The 14,844-nt window shown below is 46.7% G+C and overlaps 1 protein-coding gene across 1 annotated transcript; it reads right to left on the bottom strand.

Moving 5' to 3' along the window:
• Positions 1-5,196: 5,196 nt before the first annotated feature.
• On the bottom strand, positions 5,197-10,347 carry CDKN1B (cyclin dependent kinase inhibitor 1B). Its single transcript, XM_003797776.2, has 3 exons — positions 9,291-10,347; positions 8,631-8,760; positions 5,197-6,492 (listed from the first exon to the last, which is right to left on the bottom strand). The coding sequence occupies exons 1-2, from the start codon at positions 9,763-9,765 to the stop codon at positions 8,639-8,641; spliced, it is 597 nt and encodes a 198-aa protein (XP_003797824.1). The 5' UTR covers positions 9,766-10,347; the 3' UTR covers positions 5,197-6,492; positions 8,631-8,638.
• Positions 10,348-14,844: the final 4,497 nt, after the last annotated feature.

Here is a 14,844-nt window from a genome sequence, read left to right as displayed (position 1 = left end):
GTATTTAACATTCTTTTTTCACACTAATACTTAGAAACCTGCTGTATGTCACACAGCACACCTCAGTCTGGTCTAGGCACATTCAAGTGCTTCACACAAGTGTACAAGTTGGTTATGAGCAAGGAAAATAGCTTAATTTAGGCCAGCTGTGATAGTTCATGCCAGTAATGATAGCACTCTGGGAGTCTGAGGCAGAAGGATCACTTGAGCTCAGGAGTTCAAGATCAGCCTGAGCAAGAGCAAGACCTCATCTCTACTAAAAACAACAACAACAAAATAATTAGCAGGACTTTGTGGGGCACTTGTACTTCTGGCTATTGGAGAGGTTGAGGCAGGAAGACTGCCTGACCCAGTAGTTTGAGGTTCCAGTAAGCTAGGCACTCTAGCCTGGGACAATAGGATGAGACATGGTCTCCAAAAAAAAAAAAAAAAAAAAGGCTTAATTATGTGGCAATCCAGAAATTCCAGGGGTGGAAATAAGGTATCTCAAGAGTCTAGAACAGACTTTGAAATCACTTGTCCGAATACTTGATATTTGAATTTTGTCTACCATGTCCCCACCAAGGGGTCCCCCAGACTTCTGCTTGACTCACTGCTTCCTGAGGCTAGCCTGTCCTTAACTCAAAAAAATTCCTCTTTCTATTAAGGCACCTAGATTTTTCTGACAGTGTCCACCCTGGCTAGGTGGGTCCCTGGAGGTCAGGAGTGACCAGTGGACCTTTATGATGTGGGTGGGATTAGAGAGATTAAATGAGGGCAGTCTTACTAAAAGCATAATCAGGTTGGTTTATGGTGTTTTATGGGGCTTAGTAGGGGTGGATAATTAAGTGGTTTGTGGGCTAAGAAGGATTGGGGGACTTAACTAAAAAATACCACCACTGGGTTAGGAATTGTTAGAGAACTACGGTTGGACATCTGGTTAAAATCGCCTGCTACAAGGCAACAAGAAGAGAGAGAGGAGGAGGGGAGACAGAAGAGAAAAAGGGAAGCGGGGAGGGCGGGAGGGAGGAAAGATGCTAACTTCACTAACATGCAGATAGAATGATGTGGAGAGTAATTTGAACTACTACTATAAACGTAGAATTTTCACAAAGTAAAACACAATCGGGTTCTAATTAATAAAGGATATTGTTTCCATTAGATCTGTATCACCAATAACATCATCCTAAACTCTTAGTAGACTACATGCACTTGATCAAAAGAAATCACTTCCCAGACTCCAAAATCAAAGGCACTTAAAAGGCCATGTCTTATCTCGATTTTGTTTTGACATATTCCTCACTCAAACACTCTGGAAATTAGAGACAGAATTTTTTTTTCTTTAATTCAGTAAAAAAATGACGCTGACTGCCCGAGTTATGATGGATTCCGAGTACCACTGCACATGATACATTTCGGCTCTATTTCCATTTCTTCTGTTCCTTTTCCCACCCGTCCATAGGGTGCGGAAAGGTGTTCTTTTCCACCCGCCCGCGCTCCCCAATTCTACCTTTCCAAAGCAGGGGAGGGTGCATCCTCGCCAGGATCCTGCCCGCGCCTTCCTAGTACCTCTGGCCAGCAGCCGGTGACACGGCGCGCCCTGGACATCCATTAACGTCTTATACTACATCTCTGCCCCTGCCGAAGCTTCTACCGATTGTGTATCGCTGCCCCGCACTCCCCTCACCAGCCTGCACACTGTCAACGGCACTTGGGGAAGAAAAATTTTGGAACAGAAGCTCCACCCATACCCCCTTTTGCCCCGACAAACCAGCTAAAAAAAAACCCCACCACGGCCCACCGATGCAGTTTTCGTCACACGGTCTGGGGTACAATATTTTTACAAGAAAACAAGCGTCCAAAAAAGAAAAAAAATTCAAACTGCACGCGCCGGCCAATGGGGGAGAAGTGGAGGTGGGCGGAGGAAGTGCGCGGCGCGCTCAGCGGGTGGGGGCGCGGGGCGGGCGCCCGGGCTGGGACCGCAGGGGATTCGTAAAACGCGGCGGGCGCACAGTTTGGGGCTTTTTTTTTTTTCCCCTTCAAAACCAGCCCAAGCGCGAGACTCCGCCTGAAGCTGCAGCCTCTCGGATCCACCTTAAATCTTCAGTGGACTCCGCGCAGGGGTCAGTGGGCGCAGCCAATGCCAATCAAGTTTACAACCACCAGCACGGGAGGGAAAAAAAGAGAGAGGAAAAAAAATAATCTTCAAGTTCTCTCCTGCACACACACGCACGCACGTACGCACGCACACACGCACATTCACACGCACACAAAAGGAAGGAGGGGGCAGGGGACAGGCGCTCGGGAGAGGGGAAAAATGTCTGCGAAATGCGCGTTCGAGGCTCCGTGGCCGCGGCGGGAGCGCTCGGGGACGGCGCGCGGGAAGCGCGGCCCGACCCAAGCGCCATGATGGTCGCCGCGGTTCGGAGCCCATTTTCTGGAGGGGGAGCTGCAATGATGCAATCCTCCGGCCCCGCGTCCTGGCTGCGCCCTTGAGCCTGGCCTTTTCTTTACGTTCCTTTGAGGCGCGTCGAGGCTTCGCGCCCAACGCATTGACTCCTTTTTGTGTTTCTTTCCGATTCCTGCCTGTCCTGAGTGCCCCCACGCGTGACCGGACGGGTACGCAGATGGCCGCAGAGGGACTTGAGTTTTCATGAAAACACTGCACTTTCGGTTCTGCGGGGTCGGCCTGCGGCTGACCCCACCCTACCCCAGCTCTGGGAGTTGCCCCCAGAGGTTTTCTGGCTGACTCGTGGGCCTCCTCCTCACCCCGGCCTCGCTCGCAGGGTTTCTCCTCTTTACTTTTGGCCTGGAGGGAGGGCGTAGTGGGCCTAGGGTGTGGCTCAGGTGAAAGAGATGGCAAATTAAAGAAATTCATATCCTGAAAACCAGACCCCAGATCCTAGACGAGCTTTTAAAACACCTTTGTAAATCCAGAGAGCTTAAGTGGAGCAAGTGTGTAAACTGCGATGATGAAGATGAAATGGCGAAGGCAGCGTTTCCCGGCCGCCGAGAAAGGTCGCTCCGGGAGGTGGGCGCTCGGTGGCCTGAAAGGCCGCCCGCCCCGCTGCCCCCAAGGAAGTCCGTAGTGCCCCCCACCCCACCCCCAAATCGCGCCCGAAACCCACGTTTCCCGGTTCCTCCCTGCCTCCGTCTCGCGTGCTGGGCGGCCACGGGAGCCATGGGGGAACTTTGCTAAGCGGGGGTGAGGGCGGAGGCGATCACCGCAAGCTGCCGTGACTGTCTGCCAGAGCCGCGCGCCGCCGCGGCCCTCCGCGGCCGCCGGCGAGCCGGGCAGCCTTTCGAAATGCGCGGGGCTGCGGATCATTGGAGCCCGGGGTAGGGGTGGGAGCGGGCTGCTGCTCTGGAGGGTCCACGAATTCGGAAGGGCTCTCGCCTTCGCGCAATTGTCCCCACCGCTCGGGAGGCACTGGGGCAGTCGTGTGGGGAGGAACGGGGGGCTCTTGCTTCCTTCTCAGCCCTGGGGAGAGGATGAGGGAGGAGGAAAGTTTCTGAGAAACCGCCCAGCCCTGCTGCGCGGCAGAGGCGCGGCCGCCCTTCGCGGCCTGCGGACGCCCGGTCGCGGGAACGGAGCGCGGCGCCGGGGCCGGTGCGGGAGCTGAGAGTTGCAGTCGAGGAGCTAGACTACACAGATGGCCTTTTAGTCCCGAGGTGCCAGCCAGCCTGGCACCCGTCTGTCCGCGCGAGTGGGCGCGGGGCTGCCGGGCTGTGAGCAGAGACGACGGCGCGGCAGCCCGGATAGCCGGGCAGCGGGTGGCGGGCGCCGGCGCCGGCGTCCCCCCTAGAGGGACGTTAGCTGCTGGCCCCGCAGACCGGGTCGAGGTGATCCGAACCGCGGGGTAGCTTTCGGAGGCTGGACTCAGATGTGTACCGGACCGAGGACACGGTGCCTTGGGGGCTGCCTTCCTGTGAACGTGCCTGGCGCGGCGAGCATCCACTTCTCTCTGACCCAGCGTTCCTAAAACGTAGTCTCTAAAAATTCACATTTAAGAGGCCTTTTAAGAAATGAAAATGGGGGTACATGAAGCAATTAAGAGGCTGTTTTTCCCTCCGTTAAAGTCACTTTCTGAAGTATACTTTTTTCTCAGAGGAACTTAAATTTTATTTCATTATTTTTTGACCCTCCACTCCCTCCTCCCCATTTTGTTTTTCTTGCTCTCTTAATCTCTTCCTGAAAAACTCTCCTGTATGAATGTTTTAAACAAAATCACAAAAACACCTTTAGTCTTTAATTAAAATAATACCTACTTGAAAAATGTGACCCAGCCACTACAGGACCTATTTTTCCCTTCCCCGCAGCTTCAGAGTCAATCCTGCTTTAAAAAAAAAAAAAAAATCGGGTCAAAAAATACTGAAACTATTTTAGAACCTCTTTGAGGGTGTAATAATGTAAATGCAGGTCTTGGAAGGAAACAATCTAAATAAACAATTCAAATACACATTTTTACACTGCAAATTCCTAGAATAAATGATTTCCTTTTTACACCTTAACCACATTTAAGAGAATGTGGAATTACAGGAATCATTTCAGTAATCTGACTTGAAAATGACTAAAATTTTTTCATCTTATGTAAAAAATATATATCTGTTATGGGGACCCAAACCACATATTTGGTATTTAGATTAACCAGTTTTGGGATGTGTGGATTGTAAGCAGGATATTTAGAAATTGAATAATTTGTTTATAATGATCAGGTAAATTTGAAAAATATTTACCTAGTGTAGAATGCATCCACTTTCCTAAGGGCCCATGTTTGAACATTTTTAACAAAATGTGTACAGTAGGTGGTCCCTACAATTGCTTGAATTCCCCACAGAATTTAGAGAAGTCATCATGTTACTTTCATTTTCAATCCTGTGTATGTGTGTTCACTCTACACTTTGTTAAGTACTTTTGGTTCTGGTAACACTCACATCCTAGAAGACCTGTTTTAACTAATGGTGGCTTTGACAATCTCATTTATATGAAAATGTAACTTTTTCACTTTCACCTTCTAAAAGCTTTGTTCACCCTTAATAGAACCAAATGTAAAGTATTAACTACGAACTACATTCAGACCCACAAAAGACATCATCTGAGTTGCGGGTCTTAGATAACCTAGCTATTTGCCACTTCACATTATATTTTGCAGTTATGACTAGGATGCCAGATCAGACACCTCAAGCTTAGTAAAGCACATTACACTGACTCAATGAATAGCTATGGAAGTTCTTTATTGATTGCTTAATGTGTAACAATAATTGGCATCTTTTTCACACATTACAAAAAATTATACTTGGCTCAGTATGCAACCTTTAAGCATAGCCATATTATTTAACAGAAGAGAGTTTGAAAAACCTATTCTACCCAATACAGCATTTACAAATGCACAAAACATGCCACTTTGGCTTGTATATTGTCTAGATTAAAAAAAAATCTCTTTTTAACATAAATAAGTTAGTATAATTTTTCAGTGTCTTTACAGAGTTATGTACACAGGTACACTTCAAATGGTTTTGTTTCATATACATACACAGGCAATGAAGAAACACTGTTTAAAGATGTAGTATCCACTTCACTTATTCCACCAGTGTGCTTTTCTCTATATGCACCTTCCTTTAAAAAGACTACTTCCTTTGGGCAAATTAACAGAGCAAGAAGCTTTAAATTAAAAATTATTTCATTTTTTTTTCATGTGAAGTTAGTTTTAAAAATAGCCAGAGGTTTAGAATTACTTCGACTGTGTCTACACAGCCCAAAGTGAAAAGAAATTTTCCCAATAAGTTTTTGATAAATGTAGGTGGTTAATTCTGAGCGTTCAGAACTCCCCTCATACACCCCACATTTTTGCTCCAAATTACCTGGAATGATTCACCTAACAGCTGTATAATTAACTGATAAATTTTTAACTTTAAAGGAGACTGGAGGAGCACTAAGGATAGATTTTTGTTTTGTGTTAAGCCATGTGCTGCTATATAACGGAATCATCAAATCTCCCAAGTGAGAATAAGCTTCATGTAAAAATAAATAGCAACCATTTGTAGCCAGTGTTCAAATTTTGATTTTAAAAATGAATTATCAGTTCTCACTGAAAGGGACATTACATCTTTAAAGAAAACAATTTAAGCCCTTCCCCCAAATTGCTTCTCTTCATGCAAGTCAAATATCTCCTTGCTATAAACTGAAGCCAGTTCTTCCCCTGTCAATTCCTCAGCCCCACTCTACCCTCCCTTCCCCAAAGTTTATGTGCTACATAAAAGGTAAAAACTATATACACAGGTAGTACAATGAAGCAAATAAGGAAAAACCTAATTGCACAATGCTACATCCAATGCTTTTAGAGGCAGATCATTTATGAGTGCCTAAAATTTTAGTGTTATTGTTGTTTTTCAGTGCTTATACAGGATGTCCATTCCATGGAGTCAGCGATATGTATTTAAAATTTTTCATGTATATCTTCCTTGCTTCATCAAGCAGTGATGTATCTGATAAACAAGGAAACATTCTCAATTCTGCAAAAGAAAACAAGAAGGAAGAATCAGGAGAAAAGTGCTAGAGTAGCATAACTAAGACTTCAAGATTTATTTTGTCACTGTGTTAGCAAGGAAATACTCGAGCAATGAAGAGAAAAGTATGTGCTGAAAGTCTGACGGCTATAGCCATCTCCACCTAAAAACATTCTCTAACTGCATTTTTATTCTCCTCTGTGTACTTTTGCCCAGAACAATGGTTCTTAAAAGTGGACAATCTTGCCCCTCCCCACCCCCCACCCAGGACCTTTGGCAATGTCTGGAGACATTTTTTGTTATCACAAATGTAAGAGGAAGACTGCTACTGGCATCTTGTGGGTGAGGCCAGGACTGCCAAACTCATACAATGCACAGGACAGCTTCCTACAACAAAGAATTGTCCGCCCCCAAATGTCAATAGTGCAAAGATTGAGAAACCCTAGTCTAAAGAATCTGGGTCAGAGATAGAAAGAAATAGGAAAATTAAGACACTGTAACACTTAAGAGTAGCCTAATATTTTCAATTTGAAAAACGACTGGAAATACAATTTATAGAAGTCATGCCAAAAAAAAAAATTCTATTAAAGTCGTTTTCCACAAGATTCTAATTTCTTATTCACTGGCTACAAAGAGTTGCTATTTATTTTTACAGAACATACATATGAATGCTTTTGAATATGTTTTTGCTCCTATTTCTAGTATTCTTTGAACTGGCAAATATTACTAACAAATGCTTCTCTGCACGTTCAGAATGGGGCCAGATCAAAATCCCAGTAAGTATGATTCACGTGGCTCATCTGGTGAGCTAGGCTACAAGTCACACAAACCAACAAGAGCTGCAGATGTTTAAGGTTGCTTCAGGAAAATTTTTCATCCAATTTTCCCACTTCATATAGTGCTGTAATATAGAGGTTCTACAGTGCCGTTTTGTATAAGCTCTGAAAAATATCAGATATTTGTGAAGAAATCATATATGACATGATTTAATAACAACAAACCTGAATCCCACCTGAACCCTTATATTCTTTTTTAACATTTTTATAAATGAGGATTTTAAAAGTTAACATGAACTTTTATTAAGATCTCTTTATATGCTAGGCTAAGAGGGTGGTTTAGGGGGGAAAAAAAGAGGTCACACGCTGTCTTCATCTAGAAGCTCACAACTGGGTAATATAGATGAGTTTGATCATTATAAATAGCAAAGCCATGTAAATTTGAGGAGTGAATTATTCAAATTAGCTATTCACAGTGATCAGATTTTTAGTATATGGAAAAATCTCCACTTCCCTTGCATGGGGTAGACCTACTCTCACCAGTCCTAGTATCTACTATCCATTTCCCCTACAAATATCCAAATCACCCTGTGACTGCCTGATTAGCATATACAAGCTGACGTGTTCCTGGATTGCTTACTGTGGCAGAGTTAATTTAACTTCTGCTTTGCAGCTTCAGTGTTATCAGAAGTTCTGTAGAAAATGCAGTATTTTTGACCTTTCCGATTTTTTTTTTAAATATGAAGATTCCTTTTCTCTTCTTAAAATGTATAGAGAACAGGGAAAGTGACTGTTTATGGAATTGATAAAGAACAGGTCATACTACCCGTTCACATTCTGACCCCCTAGATAACCAAAAGTGGGCCATTTGCACCTAATTTTCCCTTCAAAAATCTACATTTCGTCACCTATTTGCCATTTTTCCGTGTCTAAAACTGTTACTGACTCAACTTGAGCCTCTGGGAAATGAATTATGATAAAGTGGGACTGAAGAGAACTCCAGTTCTTGTTCAGATGGGGAAAGAATCCTATTGTTCCCAACATGTTTTGGTGGGACTCACAAGGACCTGACCTTCCTACAAGGAGGCCATGGTTACAAGTACTCGCCTGAGACAGTATCTCTAGTTATTTAGTGTTCGAGGGAAAATGTATCAGGAAGCAGAAACTTTGAAGAATTACAGTATCCTCACAGTGATTCCCAACCTCCCCCACTGCTACTTTTCTGACCTCACAAAGTACAAACAACCAAATCTCACAAGCTCCTAGTCTAACAGCAACCTGTAAAATCACATGTCTGGGGTTCTGATGGCCTAGGGTTCCCGCAGCCCCGTTCAGGTGTCAGCTGTGTGCTCTTAGAGATCAACCCACCGAGCTGTTTACGTCTGACGTCTTCTGAGACCCGGTTTCTTGGGCGTCTGCTCCACAGACCCGGAATTCGGGGAACTGTCTGAAACATTTTCTTCTGTTCTGTTGGCTCTTTTGTTTTGAGGAGAAGAATCTAAGGGCAAGGGGAAATTTAAAAAAGAACACACACACAAACAATCTTTATTAGAAAAAACAATGGCTGGCAGAGCTTGGCCCAATCGTCAAGGAATGAAAAAACCCACCACCTCCACCCACAATCCTGGATGACCATCCCCAGTGGCCTTTAAGGGCACAAAATGAGATTGTTTTCACACAACAGAAAGTGTATTCTCCACCCCAAGTCTCCCTCTCCCTAGCAGGAGGGAGGCTGTGGATAAACATCCCAACGTTGTCACATACCTAAGGCTAAGCGAGCGAGCACTGTGATGTTTAAGTTAGGGACATTATCAGATCTTACAATCTCTGACTTCTGACTTAAAAATCATAAACAACCAAGCAGTCAATCAGGCAGCACTAAAAACTTGAGACTAATAATAAAGTTCGCTCCCCAAAGCTAAATCCAAATACGATGAAAAGCAGGCTAAGGTTAATACCCTCGGGCAAGCGCAGCCGAGCCACAGACAGACAGACAAACAGACAATTCACGGTACTGAGGGTCATTACCGTCTGTGGCAGGTCGCTTCCTTATTCCGGCGCACTGCTCCGCTAACCCCGTCTGGCTGTCTGATGGGTCAGTCTTTTGGTCTACCAAGAGCGTGTCCTCGGAGTTTGACTGAGACCCAATTAAAGGCACCGCCTGGCGGCTCCCGCAGACATCCTGGCTTTCCTGTGTCGGCACCTTACAGGCGCCTTTGGGGGGCCGCGGGGGTCTGTAGTAAAACTCGGGCAAGTTGCTCTTCTCCACCTCTTGCCACTCATATTTGCCCTCCAGGGGCTTGTGATTCTGAAAATCAAAATTCCACTTGCGCTGGCTTGCCTCTTCCATGTCTCTGCAGTGTTTCTCCAAGTCCCGGGTCAACTCTTCATGATTCACGGGGCCGAAAAGGTTTCTGCAGGCCGAGGGCTTGGGGTGCTCCGCCTGTCTGGCGTCCATCCGCTCCAGGCTCGGGCTCCCGTTAGACACTCGCACGTTTGACATCTTCCTCCCGGGTCCAGACGACCGCCTCTGTCGTGCTCTCAAAAAACAAAACCGAACAAAACAAAAAGCCCCGACGCAGCCTGAATCCCTCTTATAAGCGCTGGGGCTGCCCTCAGAGCCAAGAGCAACAAACACGGACGAGTAACCGCCCGAGCTTCAGGAGCGCGCAGGGTCCGGGGGAGGGCTGCGGGGAAGCCCCGGCCAGGCAGCCGAAAGACTCCGCGGATCAAGTGTACGGGCGAGCGGGAGGGCGGGGAGGGGAGGGGAGGAGGTAAGAGGTGGGGGTGGCAAAGCCAGTCCAAGTCCAGGCGGGTGGAAGCCCGCGGGTCCCGCGAACCCAGCCGCTCTCCAAACCTTTCCGGCGTCGGAGTCGCAGAGCCGTGAGAAAGTGGGGAGAGGGGAGGGGGAGAAAAACACCCCGAAAAGACGAGCCCCCTTTTTTTAGTGGCCCAATATGGCGGTGGAAAGGAGGCTGACGAAGAAGAAAATGATTGACACGGCAAGTCTATTTAAACAGAGGAGGAGATCCATTGGTTGCAGCGCCGGGAGCCGCCCCACCGAGGCTGGCGAGCGCGGCCTTAAGGTGGCCCCGGCGCGGTTCCGACGCCTCTCCGCGTTCCCGAGCGCGCCGCCTCCAGAGCGCCGCCAGGAGATTGGCTGGTCGCGTGACTGCTGGAGGTGTACTGCTGCCAACAAACCTGCTCTGGCTGGCCTCGGAGACATTAAAAATAAGGCAAACAAACTAGCCAAACGGCCGGGAAGCCGGGGCGGGGCCTGGGGCTCTGGGCCCGGCGCAGCGCTGGCTGGCGCGCGTGTACTCCGAAGCCCCGAGCTCCCGCTCCTGCCGGTGAAGTCGAGGCCCTGGACCAGATGAGCTCGGAGGTCGGTCAGAGGCTAGAGGACAGCTTGTCTTCCCCGCACTCGCCTAGCCTGGGGTTCGGGGGCCGACCGTGGGAGCTGTACCTCCAGCTCGGCTCTTGGGGGCCCCCAACTTCGCACGCTGCAGGGGAGGCCAGGAAACTCCCCCCAACCTCCGCCTGAGTCCCTAAACTGGGACTGAGGTTTGCTTAGCCTCACCCTGGAGTCTCTTTCATCCCAGGGGGGCTTAGAGAAGATGCCTGGGAGAAAGTCTTTCAAACTCGCCAGGAGCGGACGCAGCATTTATAAAGTAGTCTGACCCCATGCTCCCCCTCGGTTAAAACAAGGAGATCAAAGTCAAAAATTCGCCTAGTTTCTTCGGTCCCCTTAATAAATTCTGTAGCCCTCCCGGACACACAGTTTTGTGAAGCGAGGTTACACCCCTCTGCTCAGGCCCGGGCTTCCCAAGCACAGTTAAGGCCGTTGGCATTGGCTGCGTGTGGGAACTCGTCTCCTCTTATACTTTTCAGTTCTTCCCCAGGTTATAGCAGTTTCCCTCCACCTGAGTCCAGCGGCCAAGTACAACAGCTATTTCCTTCCTCCACCTTTCTCCCACCAGACCCACTGCTCCAACCCTCCCAGAACAATATTCAGATGCAAGTGAATGCTTTCAGAGGGCTGCAACGCTGTTGAAGGGGAAAAACATTCCCCTCAGGATCAAAGTCCAGATTATGAAGTGATTTTTAAAACCACCACAACTATGTCCTAACGTCTGATGTTATTACTTGGGCATTCGTCTGCTCTCCTTTGCAACTTGGAATTTATGTTTCAGGAGGGGCTTGAGCACGGTGTGGAAGGTAAAACAGATGAGCAGGACTGTTGTATCTGAGACAAAGCTTGGTGAGCCTTTAACTGTCCCGCCCCCCAACCCCAGTCCCAATACAGATCATCTTGGTTTGGGCCAAAGTTAATACATTGTATTGGAAACTAACCTCATGATAATCCACTGTTAACACAGCAGCAGTGTTCTGATGTGTTTATGCTACAGATGGATCTGATTTTAATGTGTTTTCATTGCCACATCTTGTTTGCCCACTCTGTGCCTACCTTGTCTCAAACACTCCCAAGTGTTAACAGCTGGGAGGGACCTTCGGGACCCAGTGGTTCACCTCTCTCTTTTTACTACTGAGGAAAGTGAGATTCAGAGCTGTTTCCTGTCCAGGTACATGCATCCAGCTAGTAGCTGAGCTGGGATTGATTAGATGCAGGTCTCCTGACTCTCAGGCTGGTTCATTTTCTGTTCCTTTCCGTCCTGATGGTCCCAAGTGGCTCAGGTCTTTTTGTTGTGTTTAGTTTTGTTTTGTTGTCTGGATTTGATTGTCCTGTAGTCTGCAGGTCCTCATCTCTCACAAGTGATTCAAAATGGCTTCTTCACAGGCCCTGGGCTGACTGCAGATGTTTTCTTAATGTGGTCTGTGGTCACTAATATTTAAATACAGCTGTCACTGGCCTTTGGTATCACCATCTATTAGTTCAACAAAAAATACATATTCTGGCTCGGTGCCTGTGGCTCAAGCAGCTAAGGCACCAGCCACATACACCCAAGGTGGCGGGTTCGAATCCAGCCCGGCCCACCAAACAACGACAGCTGCAACCAAAAAATAGCCAGGTGTTGTGGCTGTGGTCCCAGCTACTTGGGAGGCAGAGGCAGGAGACTTGCTCAAGCCCAGGAGTTGGAGGTTGCTGTGAGCTGTGCTGCCACGGCACTCTACCCAGGGGGACAGCTTGAGGCTCTGTCTCAAAAAAAAAAAAAACATATTCTAAAAGGACGGGGTCATACCCAGACTGTAGTGAAGGAAGCAGTGAGTGCCCAGAACTGGTTCCAAAGTCAGGAACTTGTGGAAAAGAGTTCACCTGGAACCAAAGCCGGGGCAGGGAGAGTATGTGTGTGTGAGGTGTCCCATCTTTCTTTATTATTTTCTCTACATTTAGTGCCCTACTGAATTTATTGGATTGGAGGACTGAGGGAGAAGGGTCAGGAAAGCTAGAGTAGGCCTAGCTTACTGCCATAATTTACACCCTACCTCTGAAATTAGATAATTATCCCAATTTTAGAATAACCACTAGACTACTCAGCAATTCTATATATGCATCTATTCATATGCATAAACACACAAACTACCACATATATGTAAATGGAGAAATTCTAGAGTATCACCTTACCACAGAAGTTTAATTTTATTCCTAGAATTAGTATCTTATAGGAAAGTAGAAAATTATAAGGCTTCCATTCCCTACACATGCTGAATCTTTCAACTAACATGCTTGAGCACCATCTTGCTGCTTTGTTAATCTTGAAGAGTGAATGAGTCACAGTCACGCCACCTTAAGAAGTCTGGCCGTCAGCAGAAAGGTTGTGCTGACATCAACCTCACAATGATCTAAAGTGTTTTGTTTACAGTCAAGGCACTGGAGATCTGTACAGCAAATAATGAGAAGGCAGGCATCTGCTGTAGTAGCGACCAAGCGTGAAAAAAATACTAGAGTCCCCGGAGGAAGAGGGAACGTGTGGAGGAGAGCGCCATCCTACTACAGAAAGAAGGCATCTGCAAGAAAAGTAAGCCAAGAAGAGAAGTTTCAGATAAATAGTGTAAAGGCGGAGGCTGGGTAGAAGACGGGAAGTTCCACGCTGCACTGCTCTGATATGGACTCTGCTTCCCCTACACCCCTTGTCCTGTGTGATGTTTTTGTTGTCATTTTTACTCCCGGTGATTTCCTACTTACAGCTGAGAAGTGTCACATACACTACAGCAGATTTCTTTCACAAAGCTGAAGAGAGAGGCAATAACCAAAATGGTGTAAAAGAAAACACCTGTGTGGTAGACAAGTATTCAGATGGGCTGGTTAGGAAAGCAGCCAGGGTCAGCCCTGCTCCAGATGCAGCCCCGTTGGGGAAATTACCAGCCGGGAATGTTTCTGGGAAGATGTGTGTCTTCTTGTCCAGCTGCCCCTCCCATCACAAGCATACAATTTTAATCCCAGTGAAGCAGCTTCTGCTCAACTTCACCATTCCTCTAAACCAGCAGTTCTCAACCTGTGGATCAAGGCCCTTTGGTAACAATGAAAATACATCCTGCATATCAGATATTTACATTATGATTCATAACAGTAGCAAAATTACAGTTACGAAGTAGCAATGAAAGTAATTTTATGGTCGGGGGTCACCACAACATGAGCAACTATATTAAAGGGCTGTGGCATTAGGAAGGTTAGAACCACTGCTCTAAACCACCATATTCCTAGGGCTTGGGAATTTCACATTCATGTTCCTGACACTTAATCCAATTTAACAAATATTTTCTGAGTTCCTTCTATTAATTTGCTTACTCTTTATTTCTTCCAACAAATATTCATTGAGTGCTTCTTACATGCCAGGCTCTAAGAATACAGAAAGAAACAGATTTAAAGTAGAGGGAAGAATATATTCCATTAGGGGCAGGGGAGACAGAAAATAAACACAATAAATGAGTAACATATACACTATAGAGAAACAAGCAAGGGAAAGAGTGTTTCAAGGGTCACAATGTGAATAGAGTGGTCAGGGAAGGTCTAACTGAGAAAGCAGCCTTTGAGAGAAGCCCTGAAGACATGAACAAGCAGCCAGCCACGCAGACATACCAGGAGTGTCCCAGCCAAGGGGAGAACGAATGCGGAGGCTTTAGGGGGGGATCTTGCCTACTGTGTTCAAGGGACAACAAGGAGCCCCACAGAGTAGAAAGGGAAGAGCAAGGGGAGAGAGGTAATGAGAGATGGTGTAGGATTCTGTGGGCTTCTGCAGGGCTTTTGTCACTGACAGGAGATATGAGAAGCCACTGGGGCATTAGAAAGTGGGATGCTGTGATCTTACTGTGCATACGGTATTGTCCAAGGCATTATTCTCAGTAGCATGAGTGAAGAGATGACCAAGTCACAATCCTTGCCTATGGGGAGTATCGCCATGTGCATAAAAACTAGAGATAGAAAGCAGTATATGGCACACCATGATGCTATGAAGGACAACAGAGGAAGGCTACAAGGAAGAGGTAATATATGAGTCAGATATGGGAAAATAAGGACAAGGTCAAGACAATTCTAAAGATGTATGGATAGGGGTAATGGAGGAGGTGGGGTCAACCAGTGTTAGGGGATGGATGGTATGCTAAAAACATCTGTGTTAATAAG

This window comes from Otolemur garnettii, unplaced genomic scaffold, assembly GCF_000181295.1.
Source record: "Otolemur garnettii isolate 467f Iridium unplaced genomic scaffold, OtoGar3 scaffold00124, whole genome shotgun sequence".
In the NCBI taxonomy this organism is placed as follows: domain Eukaryota; kingdom Metazoa; phylum Chordata; class Mammalia; order Primates; family Galagidae; genus Otolemur; species Otolemur garnettii.
The sequence above is the reverse complement of the archived record's forward strand: the minus strand, read 5'-3'. Positions and strand labels throughout refer to the sequence as shown.